At 36.1% G+C, this 17,321-nt stretch overlaps 1 protein-coding gene across 5 annotated transcripts in view; it reads left to right on the top strand.

Moving 5' to 3' along the window:
* VGLL3 (vestigial like family member 3) overlaps positions 1 to 16,912 on the top strand; it is a 58,540-nt gene extending 41,628 nt beyond the window's left edge. For all 5 annotated transcript variants that reach the window (XM_061432611.1, XM_061432360.1, XM_061432272.1 and 2 more), the window contains exon 4: positions 7,342 to 16,912. In XM_061432611.1, the coding sequence (XP_061288595.1) occupies positions 7,342 to 7,385 (44 nt within the window). In that variant the 3' untranslated portion in view covers positions 7,386 to 16,912. The remainder of the gene's footprint in view (positions 1 to 7,341) is intronic.
* Positions 16,913 to 17,321: the final 409 nt, after the last annotated feature.

Here is a 17,321-nt window from a genome sequence, read left to right as displayed (position 1 = left end):
TTCTGACAAGACTACTACGTGGACATTTTAAGACAATTCTAAATGTACCTAGGAAAATACCTCTACACACTGAGAACGCTCCCTCTGCTAACAAATGATTATGCATTCATAGTTAGGTATCTTTTGTCATTGTTTTAGTGTGTAAGAGTTGTAATGATACTTGGGTAATTGTAATTGAGTTTAACAATAAGTTTAATCTTTGGTCTGGTTCAAGAATACATTCTTGTTTGTGATGACTTTTAAAATAATTATTGTCCAAAGTTTAGGTAGTAAGTATGGAGGTATTTAGTGCTCATTAAATTGGCCAAAAATGTGTGTGATACATGAAAAAAAATACTAATATACCTAATATACAAAAGGCATTTAGAAATCAATGAGGAAATTATTTTGTTATTAATCAAAGCATAGAAAGTCAGCCAAAAGATAAAACACAGAGGAAGGAATACTAAATCACATAATGTTCAGCTTCATAAGAACTGAAGGAAATGCAAATTGAAACACTTAGATACATTGAATCTATAATAATGATAATAGTAAAATATGAATATTGATGCAAACTACTGAAACATTTACCACTCACCATGAATTATGTAAGTGTTTATGTAAGTGTAAATATATTTATACACTTGGGTTCAGTGATTATACAAATGTATATTCAGGAAGCTATCTCACCTACCAAAATAGTCACATAAGTAACAAATATATTTTTATACACACACACACTGTGTGTGTGTATATATTCAAATTATGCATATCTATATAGAACTGAGTAATTTATGGTATAGGGAAGAATGAATAATGTGCATATTGAAGAATTAATATTCTTCAAAAGAGTTGATCGACATATCCTGACATGAAATGGTTTTGAAAGTCAATATTGCTGGTGAAATAAGCATTGTTGTCACATAGGATATATGTGGTGTATGTACCTACATCTGAAGTATACTCAGCAAGTTGTGTGATGACAGGGTACATTATATAGAACTTTTACTTTCTAAATACTTCATAACTTGATCTTTAAACAACAAATCTATGATATTTTGAGGGTTTTTTTTTTTTTTGAAGTTTGAAAAACAAATGAAGGGACTTCTTCCTGATGCTTAAACATGATCTATCTTGATATTTACCTGCAATGAAATCAGTTCCCAAATTGAATAGCTTTCCACTCTTATTTTTACCCCTTCATTAGTGTTAAGGTATGTACTATCCCCATTTAGATCTTATTTAAACATTCTTCATTAGTGTTTAAACTGATTACCCAGGTGCTCAGACAAATGAAGTTGTATGATAATTGTCAGTGATAATTTTATAAAGTAGAAGAAGATAATGTGACTGTCTCTCACATCACGTAGTTTGTTATTTTGCAGTGTGTCGGTGTTAGATGTTAGGCTGTTGGTGAAGGCTGGGTATTTTGATATAGCAGCCAATACAGCACTGTGTATATTTGTATTTGTGATAATTATGGCTTTTCTCTATTAAAGCAAGGATGAAGCAGGTATTCATGTTTTAAATGTGGAAATAAACCACCAGCGTCTTTTAACATCAGTTCAGTTCAGGTCAGTAGCTCAGTCGTGTCCAGCTCTTTGTGACCCCATGAATTGGAGCACGCCAGGCCTCCCTGTCCATCACCAACTCCTGGAGTTCACTCAGACTCACATCCTTCGAGTTGGTGATGCCATCCAGCCATCTCATCCTCTGTCATCTCCTTCTCCTCCTACCCACAATCCCTCCCAGCATCAGAGTCTTTTCCAATGAGTCAACTCTTCGCATGAGGTGGCCAAAGTACTGGAGTTTCAGCTTGAGCATCATTCCTTCCAAAGAACACCCAGGACTGATCTCCTTCAGAATGGACTGGTTGGATCTCCTTGCAGTCTTTTAATATAGTATCAAGCATTTTGATCCACAGGGGTTTTCTAGATGCCTAATATCTATGAAACTAAATATTTTGTTTCAGTATTTTCTTTACTTTTCAGTCATTAAATATTCCACCTGCACATCCAGGTTTTATGTTCCTATTTTTCTTCTCTTTTTATCAACAGCATATTCACCAGTGCATGGTTACCACATTACCTCTTTTATCTCCAGCAATAAAATTAATTGGAATCATATTAAAGTTACTTAAGAGTGATAGTGATGTTGTCAAAGGATTATTCTTCTTTTGAAGTAGGAAATGCTTTTCTAGTGGATATGACTGATGATCACATGGTCCTAAAACTCAGATGTGCTGGAGTATAACATTTTCAGTAAGCCAGTTTATTATTTACTTCTACCCAATAGCAGAAAAGTTAGCTTTTCAATTCATTTTCTCTAAATTTATTTTATTCAAGTATAGTTGATTTACACTGTTGTTAATTTTTGCTATACAGCAAAGTGACCAAGTTGTATATACATTCTTTTTCATATTCATTTCCATTACGGTTTATCAGAGGATATTGATTATAGTTCCCTGTGTAATAATTACTTCACCAATTCTAAGTATTTGTAGTCCAGCCCAATGATTTCTTCATTGCTCAGTTTAAAACACTGTTCCACTTCTAGGTGAATCCTCTTCTCAGATGCTTCCCTCACTCTCTCCCTAGGGATTGCCTCTGTTTTCCTGTTAGTCATATGGTGAACATTGTTGATTAAGTGGTTGCTGTCTCTTCTTAGCTTTGTCATTTCATTCTTATCTTGCTTTTGTTTGCAAACATATCCCCTTCCCCACCATTTCTCTGTGCATTCCCCATACAGTGCTCCACTGATGACTACGTCATTCGGCTTCCTAAAGTTTGTGATGCCTCTGAGGTGCTCAGCTAGGGTGGCTCATATCATTTTTTCTGCCACGGGGTACCCACATCACAGCTATGGGATAAAGAGGCAGGCCTGCCAGAAATCTCTCTGAAGCAACTTCTGTATCTTTGTTTGAGGAGCCCATGAGAACTTTAAGATTTTTTTTTCATCAGACACCTAGGACTTGAAGGAAACAAGGGAGGGGGAAGTTTCTAGGCTTTCTCTGCTTAGGCACACCCTGCTGCCATCTCCACTTCCTTATTCCCAGAGGTCTTTTGCAAGAGAAGAAATCTGTGAAGCAATAAGCTCCCAAAAATTTCAGCTAGAAAATGAGTTACAATGCCTTGTTACATAGATTCTTCAAATTTTAAAGGGAAATCCAAATATGATTTCTTTTAACCAAAACTTCTAAAGGAGATCAGTCCTGGGTGTTCTTTGGAAGGAATGATGCTCAAGCTGAAACTCCAGTACTTTGGCCACCTCATGCGAAGAGTTGACTCATAGGAAAAGACTCTGATGCTGGGAGGGATTGGGGGCAGGAGGAAAAGGGGACGACAGAGGATGAGATGGCTGGATGGCATCACCGACTTGATGGACGTGAGTTTGAGTGAACTCTGGGAGTTGGTGATGGACAGGGAGGCCTGGCATGCTGCGATTCAGGGGGTTGCAAAGAGTCGGACGCGACTGAGTGACTGAACTGAACTGAACTGAGCCAAAACTTCTTTCCTACTCCTAAGTATTCAATGTATCTTTCCTATGTTTGTACTTCAGTTTTTCTATTCCTGGATTTGGTTTTTCTTTTTTCTTTTGATGGTCAGGTGGTGATGGTATTGGAACTGAAGCGAGGAACTGGGTCTGTGGGCTTGTGTTTTCTTTCAGGTTTATCTCCTGACTTGATCTCAGACTCTCAAACTCTGAAGTGAACAGTGTGATATCTTTGTTCTTTGGTCCCATTTCTGACAAACACCTGATGAGTCAGATGGCCACCCTACGTCTTCAGTTTTCATACTGTGGCAGTTTATTTGGGTGGGGGCAGGGAGGCGTGGTTACACATCTATTCATACAACATGTCCTATTACACGATCTGGAGTATAACAAAGGACTGTGTAATCATCTTCTGTGACTTAGAAAAACTTTGCAAAGGTATAGTTTAAAAAAAACACAGTTATTTTATTAACACTGGTATCAGTTCTGATAAATCAGGGTGTTTCTAAATAGTGCAAAAATCAATATTTAAAATGTATTGACTTTTCTTTGAATTGATTTAATGAAAGGATTTTGACTCCAGGAGTTGCAAGAATACAGGCTGGTGTCACAACCTACAGACAATATAATCCACAAAAGGGGAGCCATATACATTGTGGTTAAAACTATTGACTCTGATATCAAACCACAAACATTCAGTCCTGGTTCTACCACATAATAATTGGCATAACCTCTCTTACTCTCACTTTTCTTATTTGTAAAATGAATATATATATCCATTATATATATAGCGTGATTGGAAGCATTAAATATTTCACATAAAATAGCACAATGTCTAGTGTGTTCAGCCCTAAGAAAGTGTTTGCTAACATTATCATTGTGATGTTTATTTTACTTTCACTGAAAATATCACAGAGTAAACAACCTAAAACAGAGTTACTAATATCAAGAGATAAACATGGGTGATTTCAGCAAGCCAGTAAGTAGATTTCAAAATGTGTTGTAAACTAATTTCATATAGGTTTGAGTTTGAGGAGTGAGAAGCAAAAAAAAAAAAAAAAAAAAAAGCATGAATAGTAGCAAAATAATAGTAGAGTGTTTTATGTTCTTGTAAGAAAATTTGGGGAACCCCCAAGTATCTGTAGATCATGTAAGGATCATGGATTAAAGATTTATGCATCCAGTCCCATCACTTCATGGCAAATGGAAGGGGAAAAAGTAGACAGGTTTTCTTTTCTTGGGCTCTAAAATCACTGTGGGGGCTTCCCTCGTGGCTCAGCAGTAAGAATCCACCTGCAATGCAGGAGACACAGAAGACTTGAGTTTGATTCCTGGGTTGGGAATATCCCGGGGAGGAGGGCATGACAACTCCCTCCAGTATTCTTGCCTGGAGAATCCCATGGACAGAGGAGCCTGGCAGGCTATAGCCCATAGCGTTGCAAAGAGTTGGACATGACTAAAGCAACTGGAGCACAAAATCACTGTAGACTGTGACTGCAGCCATGAAATCAAAAGATCATTACTCCTTGGAAGGAAAGCTATGAAAAAACCTAGACAGCATATTAAAAAGAAAATACATCACTTTGCCAATAAAGGTCTGTACAGTCAAAAGTATGGTTTTTACAGAAGTCATGTGTAAATGTGAAAGCTGGACCACAAAGAAGGCTGAGCACTGAAGAATTGATGCTTTCGAACTGTGGTGTTGGAGATGACTCTTGAGAGTCCCTTGGACTGCAAGGAGGTCAAATCAGTCAATCCTAAAGGAAATCAACTCTGAATATTGATTGGAAGGACTGGTGCTAAAGCTGAAACTCCAATAGTTTGGCCACCTGACGTGAAGAGCTGACTCATTGGAATAGACTCTGATGTTGGGAACGTTTGAAGGCAAAGGTGAAGCGGGGTGGCAGAGGGTGATGTGGTTAGATAGCATCACTGACTCAATGGACATGAATTTGAGCAAACTCCAGGAGATTGTGGAGGACAGAGGATTCTGGCATGCTACAGTTCATGGGGTTAAAAAGAGTGGGACATATCTTAGTGACTGAACAACAACAAGACCACATTAAGAATCATGAGTTAATGATTTTGTCTCCTTTCACCACTGGGAAAACTCAGTGTACTGACTGATTCTTAAATATTTTAATCTTCCTTCAACAAGTGTTTAACAAGAAAAATCATATCCCTGTTACAACTTACTAGTAGTAGAGTCTTTTGTCTGTGGTTGTTCCTTTTCTTTATATTTACTTTGAAATTTACAGGTATGGATACTTGGTAATCAAAGGAAAAGTTGTATTTATGTCCCATCAATGAGAAGAAATTAAGCCAAAAGGACAACATTAGCCACTTAATATGTTGTAGGCCATAGGTGAACTGAGTTTTTTAAGGTTTGCTTTGGAGTAATGCAGACTTGGAAACACAGTTGAAGAGCAAGAGTTATTCCAACCATTAACTCTGATTAGAATATTTAGGACTATGTTAAGTAACATAATTCTTGTCCACAGAAAAAGGCTAACATGATTTTGGTGGAGTCATCTCTTTGCAAACTAGGGATTGCTTTTATTTAAGAAGAAAAAAAGACACTCAAACCACTTGATGATTCCAACACTATTCATGACTTGCAGTGCTGACATTCTATAGATTGATGGGGTCTTCAAGTGTGGAAAATACTGAGTCATACAGAAGATGAGACGTTTTAATAATGAAAAAAATATTTATGCAGTCAGCAGATTGTCGGTTAAGGTGGTTTAGATTATAAAAGTCACCCAACGGAGACTTTGTCAGGTTGCAAATTATTCTGACCACAAAATTATTTGAAACTGAATAAAGCAAACTTAGAGTGAGTTGATATGCCCCAGATCCTTTTTATTTTTTGTCTTCCTCCTCCTCTTCTTTTGAAATGGGAAAGGGAAACTGTGGCCTGTCTGTCTAAACATAATGCTAGTACACGAGATAAAACATAAGACGGCACCAATCATTTGGCATTCAGAAAGAGCTGATTTTTCCCAGTATACAAATGCTATAAAACCAAAGATCATGCCTTGTGGTTCTATGAGGTGTTTCTTTGACTCCTTTTTGTTCTTTTTCATTTTATGTAATTTGTTTAGTATAGTGTCTTAATGACTCCCATAATGACTGACTAATTGTATCTGTTTTGTAATGACATCCATTGCTTTACACAATTATTTGACAAGTTGAAAGACAAGAAATAAAATCACTACAGATGCTTTAGTGGGGCTTTCCTGGTGGCTCAAATGGTAAAGAATCTGCTCACAATGTGAGAGACCTGGGTTCGATCCCTGGGTTGGGAAGATCTTCCAGAGAAGGAAATGGCTACCCACTCCAGTATTCTTGCCTGGAGAATTCCATGGACAGAGGAGCCTAGCGGACTACAGTCGATGGGGTCACAAAGAGTTGGACATGACTGAATGCACACACACAAATATTTTCTGAAAGAGGAGGCAATAAAAATAAGTAAATTTAGTTCACTGCCTTAGTCCAAAAGTATCATCTGATGTTTGCTGAAAAGTGTTAACTGAAATGCTGCCTAAATACGCCCTAGAGATTAGTTGTATCCTTTTTTTCCCATGTCAGTAACTTTTGATATTAGAAATAAGAAAGCTTCATTTATATTATTTTATTTATTATTCATACCTACTCTAGTAAGATAAAGGCCACAGTAAAGAATGTGTACTGTGCTAATGGCACTGCTCCAGTCTAGAGTTTTCTTGGTCACTTAGTATTGGTTGGCTTTTTGAAACTTGTGAGCTCAGTTGCCACTTTGGTTTCTGTATCTAGTGTATTGTAGAAAATGCCCAGTCTCAAGTGCTACACGTATTGATACTTTTCTATTTCTCACACCTTTTCTAGGTCTACAGCATCAAGACAAGGGCAAGGAATCACCGTGGTACTGAAACCCACAGTATTATCAAGTCAAATTGGAGCGTGAATCCATGGTCCCACTGGGAAAAGATGCTGCCAGGGACTGTCATTCTGCAGTGGGACGTATTAGATGTGGAAGGAAAAGAGGAAGTGCTATCCAGCTGACTTTGGTTTGGAGCCTTTTCTTGAGAAAGCAGAATGAGTCCTAGACATTGAAGAAAAGCATTTTTGTTTATTTCTTTCCCTCATCTGAGCCTTTGCCAACTGTGCAACTCTCTCTCTCTCTTTTTCTTTTTGTCTTGCTTTTATCAATATATGGTTTAATTTTTGGTTTGACTTTTTTTTTTCCTTCTTTTTGAACCAGTTACCTTGTCAGGAAAAGATGAACCACAAAGAAAATGTTCATTCTTTCAGGAACACAATTTTGTATTTCTATGTTCTTCTATTTTTGTAAAAATACAGGAAGTTTGATTTAGCATTGATGGGCTATTTTTGAGGGATTTTTTTTTAAATATTGTAAAAATTGTTAAGTTCTGTTTAAAGAACTTGCTCTCAGAGAAGCACTGGCTAAAGTGTTTAAAATGCTTGTCTCTAAGATGTCTGTAATATGCTCTGTGCTCTAAGTTACCTCAAATGTTTGATAGTTTCTCCTTTTTGCGAAAGTAGCACCATAGCCAAACCAATATAGTATTGTTTTACATTAAGTCTCAGTGAAGATTTAATTCCATGATAGCTTACTTAGCTCTGAGTTACGTGTGTAGCTTGAAAAGGAAGTTTTTTAATGATCACACTAAATAAAAGCTATTCATTACTTTGATTTCTCCCAAAGACTGCTTGGAGGTTGACTAAGAAAGTTTTCATAAATTTTGGATTAGATGGAGAATTGTCTTTGTAGTCCATCCAACTTTGATAAAATGGAACCAGAATTTACAACCAACTACTGGAGAAAAAAAAAAAAAAAACATTTAACCATGCTATCTTTGAGTGCCAGTGACTTATTTTTCTTGTTTATAATGATTAATTCATGACAATTTTAGTCATATTTTAAGTGAGTTTTGCCTGAGGATAGTTTGAAAGGATTCTATTTGGGAAAGTACTAGACACATGACAGAACCTTTCATTCAGTGGCTGTTTCTGAGAGTTTGATCCATCATTATAAGTTGAAGGATAATGTATTGCATGTGTATTGTTTAAACAGGTTTTTGCGAGTCTTATTTGTTTAATTCTGGTTTTAATTGATCTGATTCTTTTTAAGAAAAGAATTGGGAGCAAGATAAATTTTTATACTATAATTACTGAAATTAATTTAATAAGCAATTTATTATTTGAAATTTATTTCTGGGGACTCAGGATTCAACTTGACATGTCCCTCAGGATCTAAATAAGAAAAGTTGGGATTATCATTAAAATACAATTAGGAAAAGATTAAGGTTATCAAATAGCAGTTATTGATATTTTAAGAACTTTCAATATAAAGTCCATTCTTTCCGACGCTTTCAGAGTTGGGTCATGTTAAAAAAGTAGTGTTACATAGATGTTTTAGTTCGTTAACAATGTTTCTCAAATTTTTCCCATCCCTGTCCTCATCCATGTGAAATTAAATGTTTAGTGAAATATCTTTTTCCGTCTTAAATAGGATAACTTATATCTGTGAACATTTTAGGTATAAGAACAATGCAGTCTGCTTAGCTAGGCAAAATTCCCATGGATCATTTTCAAATTTCCCTATTGTTCCATAGTCTTCTTTCCTGGTGCATCTTATTAGTTATAAATTTATACCCTCTCTTGTATTTTCATCACTATATTTCTTCTTAACCAGAGTCCATTTAACAGGGTATGCACGTTTACCTAATGTGAGGTCCAAACTTAAGGAATCATCCACTTACTAATGATTTACTAATGATATGAACTTAGATTTCTAGGGAGTGGTTTGATTAAATTATCTACATTTTGATCTGCAGTTTAATTTGATATAGTTATTTGTGCTCTGCCTTTATCTGTGTAGCACAAGGTTTAATGCATCTTTAAATTGGTTTTATTTTGTATCCTCCTGAATTCTTAAAGGCCAGTATTCAGCAGCTCCCACGGGATGGCTCAGTGGGGATGATTTATTTTTCTCTTCTTCCCTTGGAACCTGTTAATTTTGCAGTTTCTCTTAGAATTGTATGGTACTCCAGTTCATTCCGATCTCTCAATTGGATTTTCCCAATTTTGAGAAGAAATATATCAACTCTCTGCTTCTTTCCTTACTCTCTAGTGAATTGAGTTGAAGGAGAGAGAGCTGACAGATAGCTTCATCCTAAATTTAGGATGACACTGCTCCCTCTGTCATTCCTGGTAGCTATCTGGTAAAATATTCCTTGGCTCTGAGGACCCAAGAAAAGTTAGGGACCTAAATTCTGCTGTACACAGGAGAGATTTGTGAATAAGATCCCCCATTGAAAACAGGCCCAGGTGGTGTTGGCACTTTGCAAAGACTGGATCCTTGCATATACAAGGAGTGGATCAAAATCTAAGTCAAAGAAGAATGCATGTGTCTCTGTGATTGTCTGGCGTGCATTTGTTACCATTATATTACCATAACCACCAGATGCCATACAAGGGATGAGTTGTAATTTAGTATGATAGTCTGAGTTTAAGCTTAAAATGCCATCATTCTCTGGATGGATTTTCTCCCACCAAAAAGATACAGTAATCTTGGAGGTTTCCAGACTGTGTTATTGAGGGCTACCATTTCCCTCTCCAGTTTCATTTGGAAACACTCCGCTTTTGGTTATTTCACAAATTAGTCTTTATTCAAGCTTTCTAAAGATCTGTGAGCTAGACCCTAGGAAATTATCTCATTGATTTTCCATCTAATCTATGTTTCGACCACTGAACTATCTTGATCTGAGGAACAATAAAATAGTGACTAGTTAGATCCTAACAGGTTATTTGGTTCCTCACTGTTTATTTGAAAAGCACCTCTAAATGTTTAAAAAATCAATGTTTCATCTTAATAAGGTTAACAATCCCTTCTTAACTTCCCCTTTAATTTTTCTCCCCTCTCTTTCATCTTAAAGTTATGTGCATTACTATTTTAAGCAAAAAATAATGGGGATTGCTCTACATTTTGCCATGAGAACAAGTGGATTGCAAGTAACTGAGGAATTAATTTCTTTCATGTTGTAACAACCTTTAAAAAACAAAACAAAACAATTCCAGGCACTGGCATAAAAATGTGCCCTTATGAAGCTCCTTATTTATTATGCAAATAGCAATCAGATACTTTATATTTTAAGAAACTGCATTCTGTCCCTTACTGAGTACCCCTTCGTTACATAATATATGCCAAATTAAGAAAATGGGTCAGTGACGCTGCTGCTGCTGCTGCTAAGTCGCTTCAGTCGTGTCCGACTCTGTGCGACCCCATGGACTGCAGCCTACCAGGCTTCTCCGTCCATGGGATTCTCCAGGCAAGAACACTGGAGTGGGTTGCCATTTCCTTCTCCAAATCTCAATGTTACATGCTATCAATTAATCAACATGTTTCATAGGTATTTATTATTGATGATAGCTAACTTTTTAATATAAGAATTTTTAATAATACCAAACACACCCTTAAATGAAGACTCAAACCAAGAAAAGATTTTTGATCATGATCTACCTTGGTCTCTTTCCTGACAGAGACATTATGATAATCTTCATTGTGGCAGAAGCTGAAGTCCACTCCAGTATCTGTTACTGGTTCCTACACATAGATACAGCCATAAATTTTTTGATCACAGGAATCATGGTAGAAACTTGAACAGCATTGAGAACCCACCATCTCCAATGTGCTCTTCCTCATGATGAAAATAGCTTACACTGTTATCAACTAAGGAATCTTTAGGGAAAACTGGCAGCCTAGAGATCGTGGTCTTTTCAGTCCAGGTGCACCCATTTAGTGGTCTTTGTCGCCCTCCTGACAGAGGCAACATGATGATCTTAATCAGAGCAGAAGCTGAAATCAGCTTGTAGGATCCATTATGACCCACATGTATTTATACACAGGAAAACCAGCAGAGACTAAGCGGTAGAAAAGGACAGTATTTATGTTACAATTCCGACTGGAGGATGAATAGAGAAGCAATGAATCAATGAACAAAAATTGACTTGGACATTAGGTCATTTTCTGAATTCTGGCTTAGCCACAATTAGATGTGTGTTTTGGGGCTTCATTTATTTATCTCATGAGTAAAGTAGGATAATAATACCTAACTGGCAGGCTAGGAAGGTTGAAAATTATATTACACACACACACACACACACACACACACACACATACACTCAATAACATGGCTCATAGTAGACATTCAGTCAATGACAGATTCCTCAAGTATCTGTCAGTTGAGTAAGTAAATCATCAAATTGAGCTCCCAAGTGTCCCTTTTCTTTATATACCCATATCTATAGCAAATTGATATACAGCTGTGCTTTTATGTAAAAAATTGTTGCAAGAGAATCTTTGTCTTCTACTAGATGTTGATGATAAAATGTAAATTTCTTAATTATTTCTGATATTTTAATGTGCTGTTTATGAAAGAAAATAAATTAACTTCTTAGTGGTATGTAGGTCCAACTCTGAGTTTTCTTACGTTTCAGACTTATATTCATCCAGAACCCTGTGATTATTGTCTCCAAAATGAAAGTGACAGTTTCATGAAATTACCAAAGTTTTTATTTTGTTTCATTATATTTTGGGCTTTTTTAGCACCTAGAATAAAAACATCTCCTTTGAAGTTATCCGTTTTTTTAACTTGGAGGAAAAATTGCAAAATATGGTGGAAAAAAATTTTTCCGCATGAAAAGAGGAGAAAAAAAAAAACAAAAACTCTTTACAGTCTCAGTCAGCAGATTTATTTGACTTGAGAAAAAAGAAACAACTTCATTGGAAGCAGATGTTGACACTGTGTCAGTTGTTGAAGATGGAAAGGGTTCTCTTGAGCCATTGTGGTTACAAGGGAGGTATCGATGGCCGTTAGAATTCTTGGGATTAAGCATCTTCACAGCAGATAGGACAGTGCAAAAGCCAAAACTATGATACCAAGACTGAAATCAGCCTGCCAATTTTAATTTACCGGACCCTAAAGACTCAGTTGTTTTATTTTTTCCTCCTCCAGAATAAAAGTCATATCTTTCAAAAGATTTAAGTGGATTTTGAGAGAGAAATTAAAAAATGTTCTCTAAAACATGGCCCAAGAGCCCTTTATTATTAAAGATTAAAACTAATATTCAAGTCATTTTAGAAGAATCAGGGTAAAAATTTGGTTTAATGGTGTATGTTGAAGAAATAATCTCAAAGACATAGAGAGCAGACTTCTGGTTGCCAAGGGAGAGGTGAGGTGAGGGAAGGAAGGATTGGAGCTTGGGATTAGCAGATGGAAACTAGTAAATTTAGGACTGATAAACAACAAGGTCTTACTGTGTAGCACAGGGAACTGTATTCAATATCCTGTGATAAATCATAATGGAAAAGAACATGAAAAGGATATATACATATATATGTGTGTGTGTATATGTGTATATATATATATGAACTGAGTCACTTGGCTGTACCACTGTACTGAAAAAATTAACACTGTAAATCAACTATACTTCAATATAATTAGACAAATAATGTGTATTGAGTAAGGATATGTAAACTGTGCACAAATGGAAGGCTCTAGAAAGTGGGGAAAAGCTGAGGTCCACAAAGGAACCTCACATCCTAATAGCTCCTCAATGTTAATTAACTGGTGACTTGATCTCAGAGACTGGGCACAGAACAGACTTTCAGAATTTTTCAGTAGGTTTTTTTCTTTTTAGTGCTCTCTGGGAATTTCCCTCTGTACACTTTTCCAAAGTATAGCAATAGTCATAATTAAAATATCTTAATTCTGTCATTTCTTTTATTGTCCATTGTGTGTGCTTGTTTGAAAAATATTTTTATGGTTTCAAAAAATTGATCAAACTAATGTTCTCTTGAAATTGCAAATTAATTTGATCCAATTCAATTATCCAAATCTTCTTTTAAAATTTTAAGAAATGATAAGTAAAATTTACCAATTCTCTTGTGTAAATAAACAGCCACAACTTCTAGAAAATGACAGGTCATCATCAGTTAGCTTTCTTGTTAACAATTTTTGGACTACTAAATTTTGACCTAAGAATAACTCTTTTAGAATACAATATCCTTTAATTAGTTGTTTGGTATATGTATGTGAACTCTTCTGTGATATCTTTTTATATTGATAGAGCTGTACATTTTTTTCTTTGCTATGACTAGGGCAAAAATTAATGATTATTTACACACTTGATTTAATTTTTTAGACTGTTTACAATCTTAGATACAGTATCTGATTTAAAAATCACTATTCCATACATGTTTCTGGATACACAATTTAGGGAAGGGTTTTTATGTGAATTCTTTGTATCATTTTCAAGTTCGTGTACTGAAAGGGAAAACAGACTCTGTTTTCATCACATAAATTTAGATCAGGTGAAAGCTTTTGTAAAAATACATAGTACAATGAGATTTATATTTGTCACTTGATTAAGTGAACTGAAAACATAATAGAAATGTTATCTTAGAACCGTTAAATAAAAAAAATTCCAGATGTATTAGTTTGATGAGCAATTTTATGCTATCTTCCTTTTTACATGCCCAGAAAGAGAAATTAATCTTAGCTCTATTGTCATTCTTAATTTAGAAAGAATATATAACTCATAAAATTTTAGCTTCACAAGCTAACTATAAAATCATATATATATATATTTGTTGTTTTTCATCAGGATGCAGGAAGAGACATTTTTGTATTTCTATTCTCTCTTCAAATAGGTCTCATAACTATGTGTTGATGATATAAAATAATGGAGGACTTTGTAGTTAAAACAAATGTCATCTTCAGTTCAATAAATAATGTGAACTCAATGCTTATATTTTAATGTAGCAGTTTGGTTTTGTCCACATTTCTTGACAATTAACTAAAGCCCTCTGTTTTTTTCTTATTCAATTAAGCAACTTATAAGTATCTTTAGAAATTAAAACACCTTAGGTGTTGTTTTTTTTGTAATGGGGTTAATTTTACAGCCAAGGGATTTATGTGTGGTGGTGAGAATTGTATGGTTAGAAAACAAGGGTTGTAACAGAACAGCAAGTGAAATGGGCTATATCAATTACATAATAACAGGCTTGGGAACTTTTTAATACAATGCTTCTGAAGTTATCAATTAACTCTTTAGCAGAGGTGTTCTTTGTTGTTTTGCTTTTGCATTTGTTAATGTGGAACTTGCTGTAAGTCCTGTGGAAAACTTTGCTGACAATTCATTGACATTGAAGAAATACGCCTAGAAAGGAGAAGTCCAAGACCTTATATTTTTAAAGGAAGCTAGAGGTTCCCTTGGAGAAGGAAATGCCAACCCACTCCAGTGTTCTTGTCTGCAGAATCCCAGGGATGGGGAGCCTGGTGGGCTGCCGTCTATGGGGTCACACAGAGTCGGACACGACTAAAGCTACTTAGCAGCAGCAGCAGCAGCAGCAGAGGTTCCCTACATGGGCCCTCTATTTTCTTGTTAAATAAATTTTTGATATGTAAATGCAAAGCTTGGAGATCAGTATTTCAATTAGTAGACATTCATCACCACTGGTGAAAATAACGTGACACAGCCTTCTTAACTGTTTACCATATTCAGACTAGACAAGTGTAATGAATTTTCTGTGGTTACTGTAAAAAGTTACCACAATCTTAATGGCTAAAAGCGACACAAATTTATCTGGTGGCTCTAAGTCCAATATCCAGTACTGATCTCAGTGGGCTAGAAGCAAGATGTCAGCTGTGTTCTTTCAGGGAGAACTATTTCTCTGATGTTTCCAGAGTCCTTAGCTCATGGCCTCTTTCTTCCATCTTCAATTCCAAGAACCACTGGTCAAGTCCTTGTCATATGATATCACTCTGACCCTCTCTTTTGCTTCCCTTTTACAAGTTTAAGGACCTTTGTAATTGCATTGGCCCTGCCTGGATAATCTAGAATAGTCTCTCCATCTCAAGTTCTTCATTTTAACAAAAGTCCTTCGATGTGAGGTAACATATTCACAGGTTCTAGGGATTAGGAAGTGAACATTTTGAGGGTGTTATTCAACCTACCATAGTTACTATTGGATTTCAGTTAATGGTTATCAACGTTTTAATCTAAGAGGGTTTAATGTATCACTGTAAATAGCAAGGCGTGTTCCATGTTTTCAGTGGTCATTTGTGTAAGGATTCATCTACATTCACTTAAATAATTGCATATAAAGGAAATTCTTGTTATTTCAAATATTTATGTGCTTCTTATAGTGCCTTGGAATCCAAAGGGTTATACTGTGTTTATGTCAGAGAGGCACTCAGGGGGGTGGAGACCAGGACATCTGGTGCAGATTCTTCCTAGCTGAAGTGTGTTTTCTCTGGGGACAATCATCTACCATTTAATTGTTTTGCTTCCTTTTTTGGGAATATATGCCCATCCTGTGATGTCCTAAGTCTCCAAGCATCTTATTTGACCTGTTTATACTCATTTGACTAGCTATCCATATATGACTACATTGACGTGGTAAAGCTTTTACATTCCTGTCCAGATTGAATCCTTCCATCTGTTATCAGTTAAGCCGTGGAAAAACTGTTATGGAAAGCAAATATGTTTTGATACATTTAATGTGTAAAGTAGGAACCTAGATTCTGGAATGCTGTTGATCAATAAATGAACTAGAATCTCTTCAAAACAACACTTAAGCCCCACTGTTTTACTTTCCATACCAAGTTTGGCTGTGGCTGAATGAAGAACACCAGCATTGATCTTTGCTTTGCACTTGTACAAGAGACTATTTGTAGGGAGCCAAATATAGCCACAGAAGATTTAATATCTTGCCAAAAAATACAGAATCTGTTCCCCTTTAAGCACGACACTCTATCCTTTTCTTGTGGATCTTGCTAAAAGGAAAATATAACTTTCAACTAGCCCATTCCTCTGCTAGAAGTTCCCTAATCTTTTTCAAATGGGCTATGTGTGGTTTTCAGGAGATTTATGGTTCAAAAGAAAAAAAAAAAGGCTATATGAGAAATCCATTCAGTGTTATCATTTTTCTTACAAAAACCAACCCCTAAATCAAGAATGAGAGTAAACAGTAAGGAGGAAAATCACACTTTCGTGGTTTCAGGACTAACCAAGGATCACTGGGTTGTCTTTGTGTTTCATTTTGTATTGAAACAAAAGTAATAATAAAAAATTGGCTTCAACCAACCAGGTGCTTTAGAACATGGATGTTTCACACTGACTGTTGTCTGATGCGTAAATGAACAAGTCGAACTTTCTCTATAATGTGGGTAATGACAGTGCCTGTTCAGTCTCTTATGTTGTATATATAGAAATTTGAAAGCAGTGTTGCAAGTATCACCAAGAAAATAAATTTTGCACAGTGACAGCTTTACCAGACATCTCCGTGTGGGATTTAAAAAAAAACACAAGGCTATTTGGAAATACTTTGTATATGTAAATATGCAAAATATACTGATGAGTGCTAACAGCTGTATGGTGTACGCCCTTATCTTTGAGCAGAATATTTTGGTGGCAGCAGTTATTTTTTTCCATCTTTACTTGCCGTTTCCCCTTTTTGTCTCCACCCACTCACCCATCCATTACCTCCTCTTAAAACACACTTAACACCCTTCCCCCCATCCCTCCACACTGCTTCCAAGAGTCATTTGAGTAGATTCCCACTGGAAAAGGCGGGTGGTGCCTTGAAGGAATGTGTGACTTGTACTGTGTTGTAAAGGTTGAGCTTCAGAGAACTTGCTTGCACTTGCTCTGACACCAGCCCCGCACACAGCCCAGACACTCTGCAGGCCAGATTCCATTAAGGCTCGTCATTGCCCAGGGAGGGAAAGTCCTGTTGAGAGTGGCCTTCCTGCCGTGAAGATTCCAAAGATCAGTGT

Source organism: Bos javanicus, chromosome 1 (assembly GCF_032452875.1).
Source record: "Bos javanicus breed banteng chromosome 1, ARS-OSU_banteng_1.0, whole genome shotgun sequence".
NCBI lineage: Eukaryota > Metazoa > Chordata > Mammalia > Artiodactyla > Bovidae > Bos > Bos javanicus.
This window is presented reverse-complemented; position numbering and strand designations above follow the sequence as displayed.